We start from the raw sequence: 18,159 nt of genomic DNA on the forward strand, positions 1-18,159 counted from the left end.
TAGCATCTGAGGCCAGATTTGAACTCAGGTCTTCCTGAGTCCAAGCCGGCCACTCTATCCACTGTACCACCTAGTTGCCCATTTAAATGTTAGCTATTATTATTATTAGTTACCCTAAAGCCTCTGTATTCTGGCTTCTGACTTTATCACTTAACTAACACTGGTGTTTCTATAGTTACCAATGATCTATTAATTGCCAAATCTAATGGCCTTCTCTCAATCATGAACCTCCTGGCCCTCATGGAGCATTTGACAGTGTCACTCACCATTTCTTCCTGGATACTCTTTCCCCTCCAGGTTTTCATGACGTTGCTTTCTCCTGGTTCTCCTCCTATCCAACTTACAGTCCCTCTCAGTCTTTTTTAGGATCTTCATCCAGATCATACCCACTAAACATGGGTGTCCCCCAAGTCTCTGTCTTATTTCCTCTTGTCTTCCCTATATACTCTCTCACTGGGTGATCTGATCAGTTCCCAGGAGTTCCATTATTATCTCTATGCAGATAACTCCCAGACTTATTTGTCTAGCCCTAGTTCCTTCCTGAGCCCCATTCTTCTATCACCAACTGCCTTTTGGCCATTTTGAACCGGATGCCCCATAGGCATCTCAAATTCAACACGACTAAAACAGAACTCATTATCTTTTCCCCCAAACCTTCCCATCTTTCAAACTTTCCTATTACTGTCAAGGGCATCTCCATCGTCCAATTCACCCAGGTTTGAAACCTTGGTATCATCCTTTAGTCCTCACCCTCACTCAATAGATCAAATCCTTTGCCAAATCTTGCTAACTTCACAGCATCGCTTGTCTATGTCCCCTTCTCATCATTCACACAGTTCCCACGCTAGTTCAGGCCTTCCTCATCACCTCTCTCCAGGACGACTGAAATAGCTTTCTAATTGGTCTTCTTGCCTCAGGTCTCTGCCCACTCCAATCCATCATCCACTCAGCGGCCAAAGTGATTTGCCTAAAGCATACATCTGCCCATGTTGCCCCCACCCCCCTGTTCAAGAAATTTCCCGCTAGGATCAAATATAAACCCTTCTGCTTGGCCTCTTCCCAACCCCTGGCCCCTTCCTACATTTCCAAGCTTCTGACACTTCATTCTTCTCCATACAATCTATGACCCAGCCATACTGGGCTACTTGCTACCCCTCCTGTCTGGAATATTCTCCTTTCTCCCCTCTGTTTCTTTGTTTCTCTGACTTCCTTCAAGATTCAGGTCAAATTTCACTCTCTACAGAAGGCCTGCCTTGGTTCCCCAAACTTTTGGTGATTTTTTTCTTTGAAATTACCTTCCATCTACTCTATTCCTTGTACATACTATTTGCATGCATGCCCTGTTAGTATGTGAATTCCTTGAGGGTAGAGACTTTTTGGCCTTTTTTTGTCTCTTCTGCAGCACAGTGCCTGGCATATATGAAGTGCTTTTAAAATGCCAATTGAGACAGCTAGGTGGCACAGTGGATAGAGCACTGGCCCTGGATTCAGGAGAACCTGAGTTCAAATCCTACCTCAGACACTTAACAATTACTAGCTGTATGATCCTGGGCAAGTCACTTAACCCCAATTGCCTCACACACACACACACACACACACACACACACACAAAACAAACAAACCAAAATGCCAATTGACTGACTGACTGACTGACAGCTCATTACACCAGCATCTCATGGGTCATCATGCCAAAAGGGAGACAGAGAATCATCTTCACATCAGGAAAATCTCCAAAGTATCCCAAACAATGATGCAAGAATAGCATCATGGATAAAGTGCAGAACTCAGAGTCAGTAAGTTGTTATTCAGTCATTTTTCAGTCATGTCCAACTCTGAGACCCCATTTGGAGTTTTCTTGGCAAGGATATTGTAGTGCTTTGCCATTTCCTTCTTCAGAAAGTCAGTAAGACATAGGTTCAAATCCTGCTTCTGACACATCCTAGCTGTGTGTCCCTGAACATGTCAGGCAGCTTCTCTGAGCCTCACTGCAAAATGGTGAAAACAAAACTGACATTCCCTACCTTACCAGGTTGTTGCTAGGCACAAATGAGATCATGTATATAAAGTACTTGGCAAAATTTAAACTGTAACATATATCAATTATTCTTATCATTCCAGCATTCCAAAGGCCCTTGATGTCAGAATCCTTCCACAAACAGATTTCTGCAAAGGCTACACAAGAACAGGCAATCTTTTTCTAGGCTCTTTTTAAAAACAGATTTTATGGATATTTTTTACTTTTACATTGCCTACATTTCTTCATATATCCTCTGTTCCCCCCTCCCAGAAAGCCTCCCCTTTTAACAAAGAATATTTTCAAAGAGGAAGGGGAAAAATCGCAAAGAGCAAACAATACATCGAAAAAACATGATGTTATATTCAAAATTCCAAATCAGTGGAGCCCTACCTCTGCAAAGGATAAGAAGGAGGTATTTTCTCTTGTCTCTTCTTAGAGGCCAAGCTTGGCCTTTATAATTTCAAAACCTTCAGTCTTGATTGCTTTATAGTGGTTGTGCTGTCCATTTACATTGTATATATGTTGTTTTCCTGGCTTTGCTCGCTTCACTTTGCATCAGTTCATATAAATCTTTCCATGTTTCTCTGTATCTATCATGTTTGTCATTTCTTACAAGCAAAATCATATTCTTTTTCATTCAAATGCCACAGTTTGCTTAGCCATACCCCAACTGAGGGGCATTTACTTTGTTTTCAGTTCTTTTCCATCACAAATAGTGCTGCTATACATATTTTGGTGTATGTGGAGCCTTTCCTTTTGTTGATGACCTCCTTAGGGCATATACCTAACAGTGATATCTCTGGGTCAAAGGGTATGGAATTTTATTTTTATTTCTGACATTCTAAATTGCTTTCCAGCCTAATAACCAGTAGTGGTTATCCCTCCTTAAATGGATATATAAGACACAGCCTCTATTCAAAGGACATTCTTATGTCGCAACTGAAGCCATCTGACAGAGCCAGGGCCACTCAGTCAGTTTCTACTCCCATCCTTGTTTCTGGCAGTGATATTAGCCCATACCTGGATATCACAACATCTGTGTTCATCACCAATATTACCATTTCCTACTCTCAAGTCCCCAGGAAAAGTAGGTTTGATTCTTAGAGATCTTCCTAGTACATCGCTTGACCATACCATTTAGTAAATCTGATTGCCTAGTAATAAAAAAGTTCTATTTATTTCACATTTAAAAATTTTGGATATAGACAAAGGAAGAAAAAAGTCCATAATGTATTTTTAAATACTGCGTGCTGTCCCATAAGATTCCTTTTTTCTCACCTAGAACAAACACTCTATGACTTAGTATATCTCTTCCCCAGAAACTCTGTACTCTTTCAGAGTCCCTCCCTGCCATCCCTATCTTAAAGCACCAACCCTCTTCACCCAGGGATAGTACCTGCTGGACTCCCATCATACATTTCCCCTGTTTTCTCATGTCATACATTGAATTTCAAAAGCCTGCTGCTAGTCTTTTCTTATCTGTCTTGTAAAAGAGAGTGTTATGGTTCATGGCCCTTCCTTTCTTAAAAAAAAAAAAAAAAAACCAAGCACTTGTATCAAAAGAAAAAGAAAGCTCACACAATCCCAAAGGAGTGAGCATATGCAAACAGTAAGGATTCATCTGCTCAGCTTTCTGACCTGCAGGTTGGAAATGAGGCTCATTTAGACCTCTGTAGGGAAGGTTCTACAGGAGCTTATGCAAGGGAAGGAAAATCAAACCCTCTTTGGACAGAAGTGGACAGCACCCAGAGTCACCTTCCCACAATTTTGTCCCATAACTTACAGCAGTGCAAAAGAGAAAGGTGTATAGTTAGTATGCCATTGTGTCTTGTGCAGGGAAGTCTATAATTATTATCCATTACTATTATTGTCCTGTGCAGGGCAGCTAGGTGGCACAGTGGATAGAATGCTGAAGTCAGGAAGACTCATCTTCCTGAGTTCGGATCTAGCCTCAGACACTTACTGTGTGACCCTTGTCAAGTCACTTAACTTTATTTGTCTCAGTTTCCTCAACTGTAAAATGAGGTGGAGGAGGAAATACAAACCACTTCAGTATCTTTACCAAAAGAAAACCCCAAATGGGGTCACTAAGAGTTGGATGAGACTGAAACAATTGACCAAAAGTTCATTGATTATATTACACTTCCAAGTTGGCTCCCTGGATTTGTAGTCACTTGCTGCATATTGTACCCCTGCCTTCTGTCTTGCTCTTTAGATTTGGTATTCAAATGAATACCATTTGGCTTGATCCAACTGGGTCTCAGGATACTCTAGGATCACAACTTGTACCTTGCCCTCTATGCTCTTACTGATGTTCTTCCCTAGGACTTTGTTGATTCCTCTTAATCACCAGAAGGAATCTGCCTCATCCCTACCCTCCATTCCTTCTGCATGGGCCAGGAATTTGGCATCCACTCCAAAATTCTGTGGGTTTCATTGGGTGTATCTGGGAAGAACAGTGATTGATCCTAAGTTGCTGCTCTAACACATTGCTCTGAGAGTAACACAAAAAAAGAGTCAGGCCCCTGGACATACACACTTAAAAGATTCATTGGGTAGAATTTTCTTTTCTTGAGATAAGAATAAGCTTGCTTCCTGGAGATAATGGCACAATGGAGGGGAGGGGGCAAGGGAAGCACCTCTCCACCTAATAGAACATAGTGCTGAAGGGTGAATCAAATACATTATCAACTAAGCATCCTATAAAATACTCAGTCCATCTGTGTATTTGCCAAGTGTTTTTTCCTAAATTCTCTTTATGTTTCCTTCCTCTGTGTTCAATTGCAACAGTGTTGTCAGATTTAAATTGTAAGCCCCTAGAGGGGAGGGACCCAGTTTGTGTAAATCACTCTACTGTGATCAGCAGAGCACTATGTACCAACAGATACTGAATTGGTTTTTTATAATAATGGAGAGTGGCTGGCTCTTGCAGGGGGGGGGGTGCAAAAAGGAAAAGGAAGAGGAAAAAAGAACATCCTGAACCTCTCCTTCATCAACATGGACATTCCATCACCATTCCAGAGAGTATTTTCTTTTCTTCCAAAGAGTTCCTTCACTAACAGCAGCTCACTACATCTAGTAGCACTAATAGTTGTACCTGAATAATAATACTTAGTAGGTCTGTAGATTTACACTTCTTCCCAGGTAAGAATATAACATTTGCCTTTATAACTTTAAACTCACAGTTGCAGCACCAGAAGCTCTAGGTTTTCTCCCCTTCAATTATCTTCCTACAATTAGGATATATTGTTACCAAAAGGCAGTAGGTGTTACATTTCACATTGTCCCAACTACAAGGTGCATGCTTTATTTAACACTCAAATGACAACTCTGAACTCTACCAGTGGATAGTCTGGTCTAGTCTAATTGTGTTAATATAGTCCCTGGGTTTGCCTTGGCAGGTAGACTCCCAAATATTTTATACTGTCTGGTCTAGTCTAGAAGACAGACACTGGACCTCGAATCAGAAAGACCCAAGTTCAAATCCCAGTCCTTATCAGCCACATGATCCTAGGCAAGTCTCCCCATCTATAAAATGAAAATTGTATTATCTTCCCTACTGGGTTGTTGTGAAGTTCCAAGAAATTACCAGCAGAATGTAGCAAAGAGAAAATTAGATCCTAAAATGAAGTAGACTTTGAGTGAGAGGTTTCTTTTTAATTTACCATTAAACTTACTTTGTAGGCCAGTGGGGAATCTGTCAGAGAATCTCTATGCATGTATCTTTCTCTGCATCTCTCTCCCCACATGTGTGTCTTTTCCCAGTTTTGTAGGTTTCATTGTTTCTTCCTCCAAATGATTCTCAGTCATTCTTTTCTTATGTCTGTACTTTGTCTTCTTTTGTGTGTCACAAAATCATGAAATTAGAATTAGAAAGGAGAGATCATCCAATCCTCTAATCCAGGGATTCTTCATGTCTTTGTGTCTAGGACCCCTTTCTTATTCTTTCTCTAACCCTTTGGCAGTGAATCGCATGAAATCCATGGGCCCTTTCTCAAAATAATGTTTTTAAATGCATCAAACAAGACACAAAGGTTTACAAAAGGAAACCAATTATATTAAAATTATAAGGGAAACAAATTACAACAAAAACCAATTCCATTGAAATAAAGTCTTCAAATTCTTTTAAAAAAAACAAGTTCAGGGACCTCAGGCTAAGATCCCTGATAGTTCTGCTTCCTCATTTTATAGAAGAGGCAACTGAGGCCCAGAAAGATTAAGTTCCTTGCTCAAGGTCACACAGCTAAGCAGTATCAGAGTAGCCAAGATTAACCCCAGACCCTCTGACTCCAGATCCCTTGTTCTTTCCGCTATACCAGGTTGCCGGTCCTATACCAGGTTGCCTTTCAATGTCCTTTTTAATGTTTTTCTCTTCCCCTCTTCTATTTTCTCTTCTCTCTCTCCTTCCCACCCCCCTTCTCCCTTCACTAGAAATAACATAGAACTGAAGTACATTATTTACTTGTATTTGTTGAATAGAGTTTTGAACTCCCTCTTCTTAATTGAAAAAGCAAATGAGTAAAGCATTTTCTATTTCTCACTAATTTTTCGATTTTGCTTTTTACCAGCTTGATTTTTTTCTCTCTGTGTAGGGGGCCTTTGATGGGGGGAAAAAAAAGGTCCCCCATAGCATAAGTTAATGCTTTGGCCCCTTTCATCTACAACCAGTATACCATCTACCTACTGGAGTGCCTCCCCCCACCCCAGCTCTGTTCCTGTTCACCTTTATGTTCCTCTGTTGAATTTCAAAAGAGGGAATAAATAAAAATGGAGGAACCAGCAGGCTGAACGAACTATCGATTGATGGTTCAGACTACTCATGGCTCTGCCATCCTGTGACTTATCTTGTGACCTTCAATAAGTCCCCTTCCCCTGTGCCTTGGTTTGTTCATCTGTGAAACAGGGAGAATGATGTTGAGCGAAGCTATTGTAAACAACAGTGAGAGTGACTATAAACACTTGGCAAGTAGAAGGTGCTATGACAAACATTAGAGAAAGATCACAAGGCTTCGAGATTCCAAAGCTGGCAACAAATACCTTCAAAGAATACTGAGTTCTCTTTGGTCCATGAGGGTGCCCTTTGTCCTCTAATAAACTCATTTGGCTGCTCTAAATATCCAATTCAATCCAGTAAGCACTTATTAAGTGTTTCCTTCTTTTTTAACCTGAAATCTATCTTATTTTCTATTGGATCCCTCTAATTGACCAAGAATCAATGAGCATTTATTAAGCAGCTGCTCCATGCTAGGCACTGTGTTAGGCTCTGGGGACACAAACACAAAGAATGAAATAATATTTACTTTAAAGTAGCTTACATTCTAATGGGAGAGTCTGGTACATATATAATAAGTACATACAGATTAAAGACCAACACAATAGTGACTTCAGATATGCCCTAATTATCATGGAACCTGTATACTTTCATATGGTACTGTAGAGGGAGAGGGAGAATTTGAGTCAGGAGAGACTTGGTTTTGAATCCATCTGTGGCACTCTGTGACCAAAGACACCTCACTTCATGTCCCTGAGCCTCAGTTTCCCCAAATGCAAAACGAAGATAATAACATAAAGTAAAATAATGCACTATGCTAAGTGCCGAGGATGCAAAGACAAAAAGAAAAAAAAGAGTCTCCCTGTCCTCAAGATGCTTACATTCTACTGGGATATGCAACAGAGGATTATCAGAGAAGCACAGATCTAGAACTGGAAGGGACTTTAGAGGTCATATAGTCCAGCCCTCCTTGTTTTATACATCATGAAGAATGACCTAAGGAGGTTAAGTGACTTGCCCAAACTCACATAAGCAGTTAAATGAAAGAGCCAGGATTTGAACCTAGGTCTTCTGAATCTAAAGCAAGTAGTCTTCCCATTGTTCTATGCTGCCTCCCGTGTAAACAGGTTAATATTTACATGATCATCTGAGCTGCTGGAATACTACTAAGGAAAAGCTTCTCCTGGGAGATAACACATGAACTTGAGTCTGGAAGTAAGCTGGGAATTCTAAGGGCAGCTCAGTGGCACAGCGAATAGAGTGCAAGGTGAGGCGGGAGCCACAATTTGAAAGGCTTTTGGTTGCCAAGCTGAATAGTTTGTATTTTTCTCCTAGAGATAGATGGTTGAGGCTAGGAATAGGGTGAGCATGCATGATCCTCTGTGGTCAATTCTGACAAACACTTATACCTATCACCTACCCAGGCTCATATGGGGGAAGTATCTGCTGGCACATTCTTCCCTATTCCGCAGGACCACAGATGGTTAGGGCTGGCCAGAGAGGGACTTCATGACCATCATCTAATCCAACCCCCTTATTTCAAAAGTAAGGAAACTGAAGCCCAGAGCGCTCCAATTCTTAAGTAAGAGAGAGCACCAGGATCACCCCTGGGTGAATTGATTCCAAATCCAGTGGTCCTTCCACTAACTATACTACGTTTATTTAATTAACTCTCAGTATATCCCTGGTGGAGTTGTTGCCATACTCATTGTTATTGAACAATTGATGCTCCCCACCCTTTGAGATCTCCTATGTGGAAGGCCCTGGGCTTGGTGTGGAAGACACAAAGACAAAAATATGAAAAAGTCCACTGCCCTCAAGGAGGTCACATTCTGATGAGTGGGGGAGGGGAGTAGGGAATACCACCTGTATGCAAGTAAATAAATGAAAAGTCATACCAGGTCATTTCAAGAGGAAGGAGTGCTAAAGAGGAAGGGAGCAAGGGCAGAGGATCAGGAAAGGCCTTGTGGAAGGCGAAGTAGCTGAGCTTTGCTTTGAAGGGATGCAGGGATTCTGTGGGGTAGAAGTCTTCTTTCCAGTTGCTTCTTTCCGGGTTCTTCTTTCTAGCTGCTTCTTTCCAAATGCTCCTTTCTGGATGCTCCTTTCTGTGTGCTCCTTTCTGAATGCTTCTTTCTGGGTGCTTTCTGGATGTCAAGGGTCACTTGTGCAAAGGATGGACTTAAATGTCCAAGCCCAAGCTGGAGGAAAAGCTAGCAGGCCAGTTTGACTGAAACAGAACATGTGTAAAGGGAGGTAACATGAAATAAGACTGGACAGGTAAGCGTGAGGGGTTGAGAATTGTGTGTTTTGACCTAGAGACAATATGCAACCATTAAGGATTTTTGAGTGAGGAGGGGAGAGGGTATCATTGTCAGATTTGTGTTTTGGAAGTTATCATTTTAGGAGAAATATTAATTTGACAGTTATGTCAACTTGGAGAGGTAATAGAAAATTTTGGGTGCTGAAGGTAGTGGAGTGTTGTCTATCATTTGGTTGAGGCAGGCATGTTTTTGAGTGCAACAGGAATTTTGAGGGAACAGGAATATGGTAAAAGAAGAGATGGGCCACTGAATTGTTGATGGGAAAAGTATTAGGCATCAATGAAATGGGGGTGGTGTCCTACCAACTGGCTAAGAGTGTGGTTATATTTTTTAATCTATCAATCAGAAACCAAGAAAAGCTAAGACTGGTATGAAACATTCTAGACAACTACAAGAAGGATAGGTAATCTGGGTTCTGATTAGCAAAGTGTCTTTGAAGGGGCAGCCAGGTGGTACAGTAGATAGAGCACTGGCCCTGGAGTCAGGAGGACCTGTATTCAAATCCAGTCTCAGACACTTACTAGCTGTGTAACCCTCGACAAGTGACAACCCCAATAGCCTCCCCTCAAAAATTCAACAACAACAAAACATAGCATCATTGTGTTGCAGAAGGCAATGGATTTGGAGTCATATGTGACCTGGGTTCAAATCCTACCTCTTATACATAACCTTCAATAAGTTACTAAAGTCTAGACCTCTGTTACCTCATTTATAAAAATTAAATCATCCCTGTGGTCCCTTCCAGCTCTAAATCCTATGATCTTGGAATAATGGTTCCCATGTGTGACCTTGGATAACTCACTTAACTTCTCCAGGCCTCAGTTTCCCCATCTATAAAAATGAGATGACTGGATTAGATGACTTCTAAAATCCTTTCTGCTTCTAAAGCTTATCATTGTGTGGTTGTCGCCTTAAGTCAAGGATCTGTTCATTTCTCGAAGGAAATGATAAATCTCCTAACTTCTCTGGGCTTCAGTTTCTTCATCTTTAAAAATGAAAATGTTAGACAAGAAGATCTCTAAGATTCATTCCAGTCCCCAATTCAGTGATCCTACCAATGATGCTGTAAAATACAAGAGTATGGGTCTGGGGAAAAGATTTGGAGAAAATTAGCATAGGTCAAAATCTCGGAGTATTGAGGCACATTTGGTTTTGTCCTAGACTAAGGGTTTTTAGCTTTTTTGGCGGGGGGAAAGGAGTCATGGGCCCCTTTGGCAGTCTAGTGAAGTCTATCCACCCTTTCTCAGAATAATGTTTTTAACTGCATAAAATGAAATACCTAGGAAATCAATTATATTGAAATAATTATCTTTCTACCCATATATCTTTGTATATCTATGTATACAATGATATATACATGTACATATGTATTTGTCTAGCTATATACATTTATGTATATATGTTTAGATATATAGATATACTATATAAGTTCATTCACTCCAATTAAGAAACTCTGCCCTAGACAGATGAAATTGTTAGCAACCATGTACAAATGGTGAACTTACTCTCTTAGAAATCAATGCCTCCTAGACTCACTATGCCTTAGTCACAAAGAAGAGAAAGAGTATTGAGGAAGAGGAGTGGATGCTAAAATCATAAGCATCTTCATGATGGGGGATGAGCTGCTGGAGACTAGGGCTGGAAATATAGATCTGTGAGTCATCTTATACAGATGATGATCCAAACCATGGGAGCTGATAAGGGTCCCCAAATGAAAGAATAGATGGGAGACATTCACAGTTAGAAGGTAAGATATGTATGATGAGTCAACAAAAGAGACCGAGAAGGAGCAGGCAGGTAGGAGGAGAGGATGGTCCACTGTGTCCAGTGCTACAGAAAGGGCAACAGAGGATGAGGACTGAGAAAAACATTCCATTTGGCAAATAAGAGATCATTGGCAACTACTATAGAGAGAGTAATTTTAATTGAATGATGAGGTCAGAAAGCAGATTGCAGAGGTTTTAAAAGAGAGTAAGAGGCAATTAAGTGGAGGTTTTTTTCAAGGAGTTGGGCTGAGAAAGGTTAAAGTCTATGATTGTTGTTGTTGTTATCATCATCATTGTAAGATAATGGCTTTTGGAGGCAAGATATAGTGTCGGGATGGAGAATAAGACTGGTCATCAGGTACTCAAGGTTCTTTTCCTAGTAGGCTTAAGGAAATCATATTTCACTCAGATTAAGCATTTCTTCATACCTGAGGCTAGCTGGCCAAGTGCTGACAGAGCTAGCATTGGGACCTCACTGTTCTGTCTCTCTGTCTGAGGCACCTCTCATAGGTCATGTAGCCTCCCCTGACACACAGAATTCAGACACTCTTTGTTAAGGTGTCTGACAAACTCCCTTCCATCACCCATGCTGCTGACTCAGTCTATAATAAGTTTTCTTTCTCCCCTTTCATGCACTGTAGGTGCCAGGAGGCACCTGGCCAGTTTTCTAAAAATCCTCCAACTTCACTGGCTCCAAATCTCAGATAACTATGAAGAGGGTCAAATTGGCTTCATTTTCGGAAAAGAAGAAAGCGGCTTCTTTCAGAGACCTCGGAGACTTCAGTCAGCTGGCCCCAAGTGTTCTCAGAAGGGGACTCATCAGAAACAGGCAGTTGGAATCTCCCTTAAGTTACACAAGCAGGTTAAAAACAAAGGAAAGGGAGCGTAAGGGATTAAACCTACCTGGGGTTTGGCTAGATTCCTCTGGAAAGTTCAAAAGAGTCTGATGCTGTGCACCAGAAGGCAGGATCCCAGAATTCCCTCCTTTACCTTGCTCCATTCCTCTTTGGGTGACCTTCAGCAAATTACTGTCTCTTTTTGGACCTCAGATTTTCCAGGTGAGATAGAAAATGGGGCATCTTAATAATTGGGGGACCTGAACCTACTTGACTCAGAGAACTCCAAGGATTAATGAAATGTGAATCAAGTGGAGAGGAGCAGAGTAAGGTTAATTAAGCTAGCATCTCTTCCCATTGGTGATTCCTCCTGGAACTTCCATATTGAGGAAGTGCCAACACCAGCCACGCTTGCTCCTTTGCTCCTCTCCCTCTATTGCTGACTCTCTGGACACACACGCACTGCTTCTCAGCTCCCTTATATGCATTGTCTTACCATTAGACTATAAGCTCCTTGAGGGCAAGGACTTTCTTTTTTGCAGGTCTTTATATATTCCCAGCACTTAGCACAGTGCCTAGAACATAGTAAGTATTTAATAAATAATTGTTGTTGTTGTTGTTGTATATTAAGTGCCTACTATGTTCCAGGCACTGTTGTAATGGAAAGGGCACTGAACTGGGAATTGGAAAAACTTGCTATTCCTTACTGTACCATTAACTTAGCTTTGTGACCTTGGCCAAGCTACTTACTTATCTAACAGAGGCAGGGGTCAGAAACACCTGAGTTCAAATCCAGCCTCTGACACTTACTAGCTATGTGACTCTGGGCAAGTCACTTATCCCCTGTTTACCTCAGTTCCCCATCTGTAAAATGGGAATAATGACAGCACTTACTGCCCAGAGTTATTGTGAGGATCAAATGAGATAATTGCAAAGCACTTAGCACAGTTCCTGGAACGTAATACATGCTCTTTAAATGTTAGCAATGATGATGATGCAGCTAGTAGATCGCCTGGAGTCAGAAAAACTCGTCTTCTGGGTTCAAACCACATTTATCCTTGTTTTCCTCAGTTTCCTCATCTGTGAAGTGAACTGGAAAAGGAAATGACAAAACCACTCCAGTATCTTTGCTAAGAAAACCCCAAATGACGTCATAAAGAGTTGGACATGACTGAAAATGACTAAACAATTATTATCGGCTTACAAAAGCAGCCAAATAGAGGTGGATGGAGCCCAGAGTCAAGAAGACCTGAGTTCAAATCAGGCATCAGACACTTGCTAGCTATATGACACCTGGGCAAATCACTTAACCTCTCAATTTCTTCATATGTCAAATAGGAATAATAATAGTACCCACCTCCCAGGGTCATTCTGATGATCAAATAAGATAATATTTGCAGTGCTTAGCACAGTTCCTGGCCCATAGTAGATACCTGGTAAATGCTTTTTTCTTTTCTTCCTTTCTTCCTTGCTAACCACTAAGGTATGATAACGGCTAAGATTGGGAGATCAAACCCATGCTTTGGTATGTCTTAGACAAATGAAATAGGTCAAAGAAATCCAGTGGGTTGACCTAATCTAGTTAAATTTATTCACACTCTCTAGCCTGAGATGCTAATGTCAAATGTGTGATTTAAATGTGGGAAGTGTCTTGTCAGGTTCTAAGTATCTAACCCCAGTCAAAATGACTTATATTGCCCTCATACTTCTTCACTCAGGAAGGCCTAGGGCCAAGCAAGGCCTTCTCCTGTCCTACGCTTTACCTTGGATGCTATGCAGGCAGTCAAACAACCAGGAGAGTAAAGACCAGACTCTCATTTATTAGTGGCCAAACTTTGGAGTTTAATCATGGAATGCTTGGCAGTTACTCAGGCTACCATGAGACACCCACCTTGTAGGGTCAGACTACCTTGGAATCTCTATTTAGATAATTTTTTCCTTTTAAAAATATTCTATTTTCCCCCAGTTATATGTTACAACATTTTTTTAACATTTGGGTTTTTTTTTAAGTTTTAAGTTCCAAATTCTATCCCTTCCCCCCCAACCCCCAGATGGTAAGCAATCTGATACAGACCATACAGGTGCAATTATGTAAAACATTTCCATATTAGTCATTTTGTAGAAGAAGGAAAAGAGAGGGGGGGAGGAAGGAAGGAAGGAAGGAAGGAAGGAAGGAAGGAAGGAAGGAAGGAAGGAAAGAAAGAAAGAAAGAAAGAAAGAAAGAAAGAAAGAAAGAAAGAAAGAAAGAAAGAAAGAAAGAAAGAAAGGAAGGAAGGAAGGAAGGAAGGAAGGAAGGAAGGAAGGAAGGAAGGAAGGAAGGAAGGAAGGAAGGAAGGAAGGAAGGAAGGAAGGAAGGAAGGAAGAAGGAGAAAGAAAGAGAAAGGAGGGAAGAAAGTAGAGAAGGAAAGAGGGAGGGAAGGAGCAGAGAGAGAGAGAAATAGTACACTTCAGTCTGTATTCAGACAATATCAATTCTTTCTCTGAAGGTGGATAGCATTTTTCATGATTCCTTTGGGATTCTTAGATCATTGTATTGCTAAGAATAGCTGTCATTCACAGTTCTTCATCACAGAATATTGCTGCTACTGTGTACAACATTCTCCTGGTTCTGCTCACTTCACTTTGCATTGGTTGATGTAATTCTTTTGGAGTAAAGATTTTTGCAAGCTGTTCAGGGAAGACAAGGTCCATTTGAGAGTGTGTGAAAAGAGATGTTGCTTCCTTGTCCTTCTCTTCTCCCTCAGGTATAATGGCCCCAACCTGGTTCTGAAGTATGACGCAGTCCAACAGCGCCTGGTAAACATTGCAGTGGATGAGAGAAGCTCTCCCTACTATGCACTCCGGGACCGGCAGGGGAATGCCATTGGGGTCACTGCCTGTGACATTGACGGGGATGGCCGAGAGGAAATCTACTTCCTTAACACCAACAATGCCTTCTCAGGTAGGGAGCCTGGCTACTTCCCTTCTGTCCTCTTCTCTCTCCAACACTTGCTTTTGGCTCTCCTAAAGATGTCTTCTCAAAGAGGTCTCCCTGGTATCTTCCCCTATAGTCCTTGGATTTCCTCATTAAGGAACTCTTGGGGTGAGGGAGGCCTATAGAGACCTTACCTTTTAGAGCAATAGACCCAGTACAGGGGAGTCATAAGCGAAGGTGAGAGCCATCTCCAGCCCACAAATTGCTGAACTGGATCAGGGTTCTCAGAGCATCTCACAAGGAAATGGACTTTACAGGGTCCCATGATTCCAAGGTGCAGATACAGGTCTTCTCCTCAAACCTTCAGAGGCTGTTAACTCCCAACCCTCCCCATGCTGAAATGAGGACAGCACATTCTGAGCACATGCTATAGAATCCTCAGATTGGATGTGTTGATCTTCCAACCACTGCCAGCCACAAGAGGGTTGGACTTTCTGGGATGCCTCTTTAGATTCTTTTAGAGTCTGTCCTGATTAAAATCTCTAACTTGTCCAGATGGAAGGCCAGCCTTGGGTTCAGGAAGACCTGGTTTCCAGTCCTTCTGACATATACTGGCTGTGTGATCCTAGCCAAGTCACTTACCCTCTCGACTCTTCAAAATTAGAAGTTGTAGAAGTTGTCAGTCTATGTGGTTGAAAGGAATTTTCCACACACAGATGAAATAACAGGTCTAGAGCAAAATCAAAAACAAAAAAACCCCACACAAAATCTGTCCTAGACCCACCCCAGCCTCTGTGGGCAGGAGAGAAGAAGAATAGTGGTAGTAATGTGTTAGTGAAGCAGGGACAGGTAGTGCTGAACCCTAACTTGTTCTTGAGTCATTTCAGTCGTGTCCAACTCCTTGTGATCCCATTTGGGTTTTCCTTGACCAAGGTGCAGGCATGTTTTGCCATTTCCTTCTACAGCTTATTTTATAGATGAGGAAATTGGGGTAAACAGAGTTAAGTGACTTGCTCAAGGTCACACAACTAGTTAAGTGTCAGATGCCAGATTTGAACTCAGGTCTTCCTGACTCCAGGCTGGGAACACTGTGACACCTAACTGGCCCACCAAACTATAATACAATTCAACAAATATTTTGACATTTGGAGTCAAAAGACCTCTGTTTGTGGAATCATAGCTTTAGATTCAGAAGGGAATTTAGAGGTCATTGAATTTAAAAATGTCAAACTCATGGCCTCACAGGCTAATTACAGCCCTGAACACTATGGAGTACACAGATTGAAATATAATCAGAGATGACTTCACATGGATCATTGATATCTTATTGCTTGCCTTCTCAATGGGGGAGGGAGGATGGAGAGAATTGGGAACTCAAAATGTAAGAAAGAGAAATGGATAGATAGGTAGAGAGAGAGAAGAAGAAGGAGGAGGAGAAGAAGAAAGGAAGGAAGGAAGGAAGGAAGAGAGAGAGAGAGAGAGAGAAAGAAAGAAAGAAAGAAAGAAAGAAAGAAAGAAAGAAAGAAAGAAAGAGAAAGAGAAGGAAGGAAGAAGAGGAGAGAAAGGAAGGAAGGAAAGATCTAAAAATGTGATTGGGAAATATTTAACACAATAAACAATTATACAATAAAACATAGATAATATTAATTTGTGATTTTCTAAGACAGTATGCAGCTTGCCAAAATCTGTTTCTGTTTGAATTTGACACCACTGATCTACTTTACTTCCCCTGATTTTATAGATGAAGAACAGGAAAAGGTTCAGGGAGTAGCCCAAGGTCACATAGGTAGTAAGTGCTTTAATATATAAATAGCAATAGTAGGTTTTAGAACAGCTAGGTGGCACAGTGGATAAAGCACCAGGCCTGGAGTCAAGAAAACAAAGACTCATCTTCCTGAGTTCAAATCCAGCCTCAGAAACTTACTAGCTGTGTGACCCTGGGTTAACCCTATTTGCCTCAGTTTCCTCATCTGTAAAAATGAGCTGGAGAAGGAAATAGCAAACCACTCCAGGATCTCTGCCAAGAAAACCCCAAATGGAGTCATGAAGAGTTGAACACAACTGAAAAAAATGACTCAGCAGCTATAGCAAGTTTTAATATATTAATATAAGTATATTAATAATATATGCAGATGAGGACATTGAGATTGAGACGACAGGCTTTAAACTCAAGTCCCCTGAGTCCAAAGCCTTCCCTCTGTCCCACGATGCCTCACCGACATACACTAGCTGTGTGCCGTTTGGGGTGTCACTCACCATCTCCAGGCCCCGACTTCTTCATCTGTGAAAATGAGGACAATACCTGCCCCTACTTACTTCCCAGGGCTGTTGTAGGTCAAGTTGCCTTGAGAACTGTGAGGTTTCTATGCAAATGTTAAGTTTCAAGGTGTGGGGCTTGACAGTTTCCAAAGCTGTTTTTCACATCTGAGCTTATTTGTTCCTTGCCACAACTCTGTGATCTGAATCTAGGATTCTGAAGCCTCAGTGAAAAAATGATTTGAATGAGTGAGATGAAAATGAGGTGAGGGGAAGAGGAGAAAAGGGCAGGAAAGGGCACAAGTGCTTAGGTATAGACAAATATAGTGATCTGGTTTGTGCCCCCTCTACCCCCAAGCACCCATGGACTACTCACTGGCAGGACCTCTAGGAGACAGCCCTCTGGTGAGAAAGGCACACCTGGATCTCCTTTATTGCTAAGGGAACTTGAGCAAGGGGAAGCTGGAAAAACTGAGTCTTTGATGGTCCCAGACTCACTGATACCCAGAGATCCAGCCCCAGGTGGCTCCCTGCTCCCTGTGGATAGAACCTGGGGAGAGTAGGACGTGAGATGGGGCTCGGGGCCAGGGCCAGGGCCGGGGGCAGGCAAGGAGAGGGTGCTGCTTCTTGGCCAGCTGCCAGCCTCGAGAAGCCAGGAAACAATGAGCCCCAGCACCCGAGCTGTATTTTATGGGTTTTCATCTCATCTTGCCACCAACTCAGGCCTGTGCGACTGTAATTATCCCCACACAAATATCAGGGCATGATTATCCAGCTGGATTTACTGCTCTCAGTTGAAGGGAAGATTGGATTGGGACAAAGTTAATTGATGAGCTGATCAACTCTTTAATGTGGGGCAAGGTCAGGGGAAGAGACCAAAATCCATCTGAGGTCCGGCTGTGGACAGGAGCTACAGGGCAGGTGTGCCTGCAAAGGGCAGGAAGGTGGTCAGGGGATGGAAATGGGGCGGGGGGGGGATGAAGAAAAGTCAGAAGAGAAGCAAGAAGATTCTAGAAGGAGAAATATTCATAAGGTCCTAGATTTAGAGCTGGAAAGGACCACAGAGACCATCAAATCTAACCGCTTATGTGTCTTGTCCAAGGTAGTACAGCTAGTAAAAGTCTGAGGCAGGATTCAAACTCAGATCTCCTTGACTCTAAGTCCAGTGATCTATCCACTATGCCACCTAGCAACACAGAAGGGACATAATGGCTCACAGCTCTAATGGGCTTTAATGGACTAATATAAAAATACTAATAATATATACAGGGGGCAGCT

At 41.8% G+C, this 18,159-nt stretch overlaps 1 protein-coding gene across 2 annotated transcripts in view; it reads left to right on the forward strand.

The window, feature by feature from the left end:
- Positions 1 to 18,159, forward strand: part of CRTAC1 (cartilage acidic protein 1) — a 186,031-nt gene that overhangs the window by 99,327 nt on the left and 68,545 nt on the right. For both annotated transcript variants that reach the window (XM_043984830.1, XM_043984828.1), the window contains exon 3: positions 14,456 to 14,652. In XM_043984830.1, the coding sequence (XP_043840765.1) occupies positions 14,456 to 14,652 (197 nt within the window). The remainder of the gene's footprint in view (positions 1 to 14,455; positions 14,653 to 18,159) is intronic.

This window comes from Dromiciops gliroides, chromosome 2 (assembly GCF_019393635.1).
Source record: "Dromiciops gliroides isolate mDroGli1 chromosome 2, mDroGli1.pri, whole genome shotgun sequence".
NCBI lineage: Eukaryota > Metazoa > Chordata > Mammalia > Microbiotheria > Microbiotheriidae > Dromiciops > Dromiciops gliroides.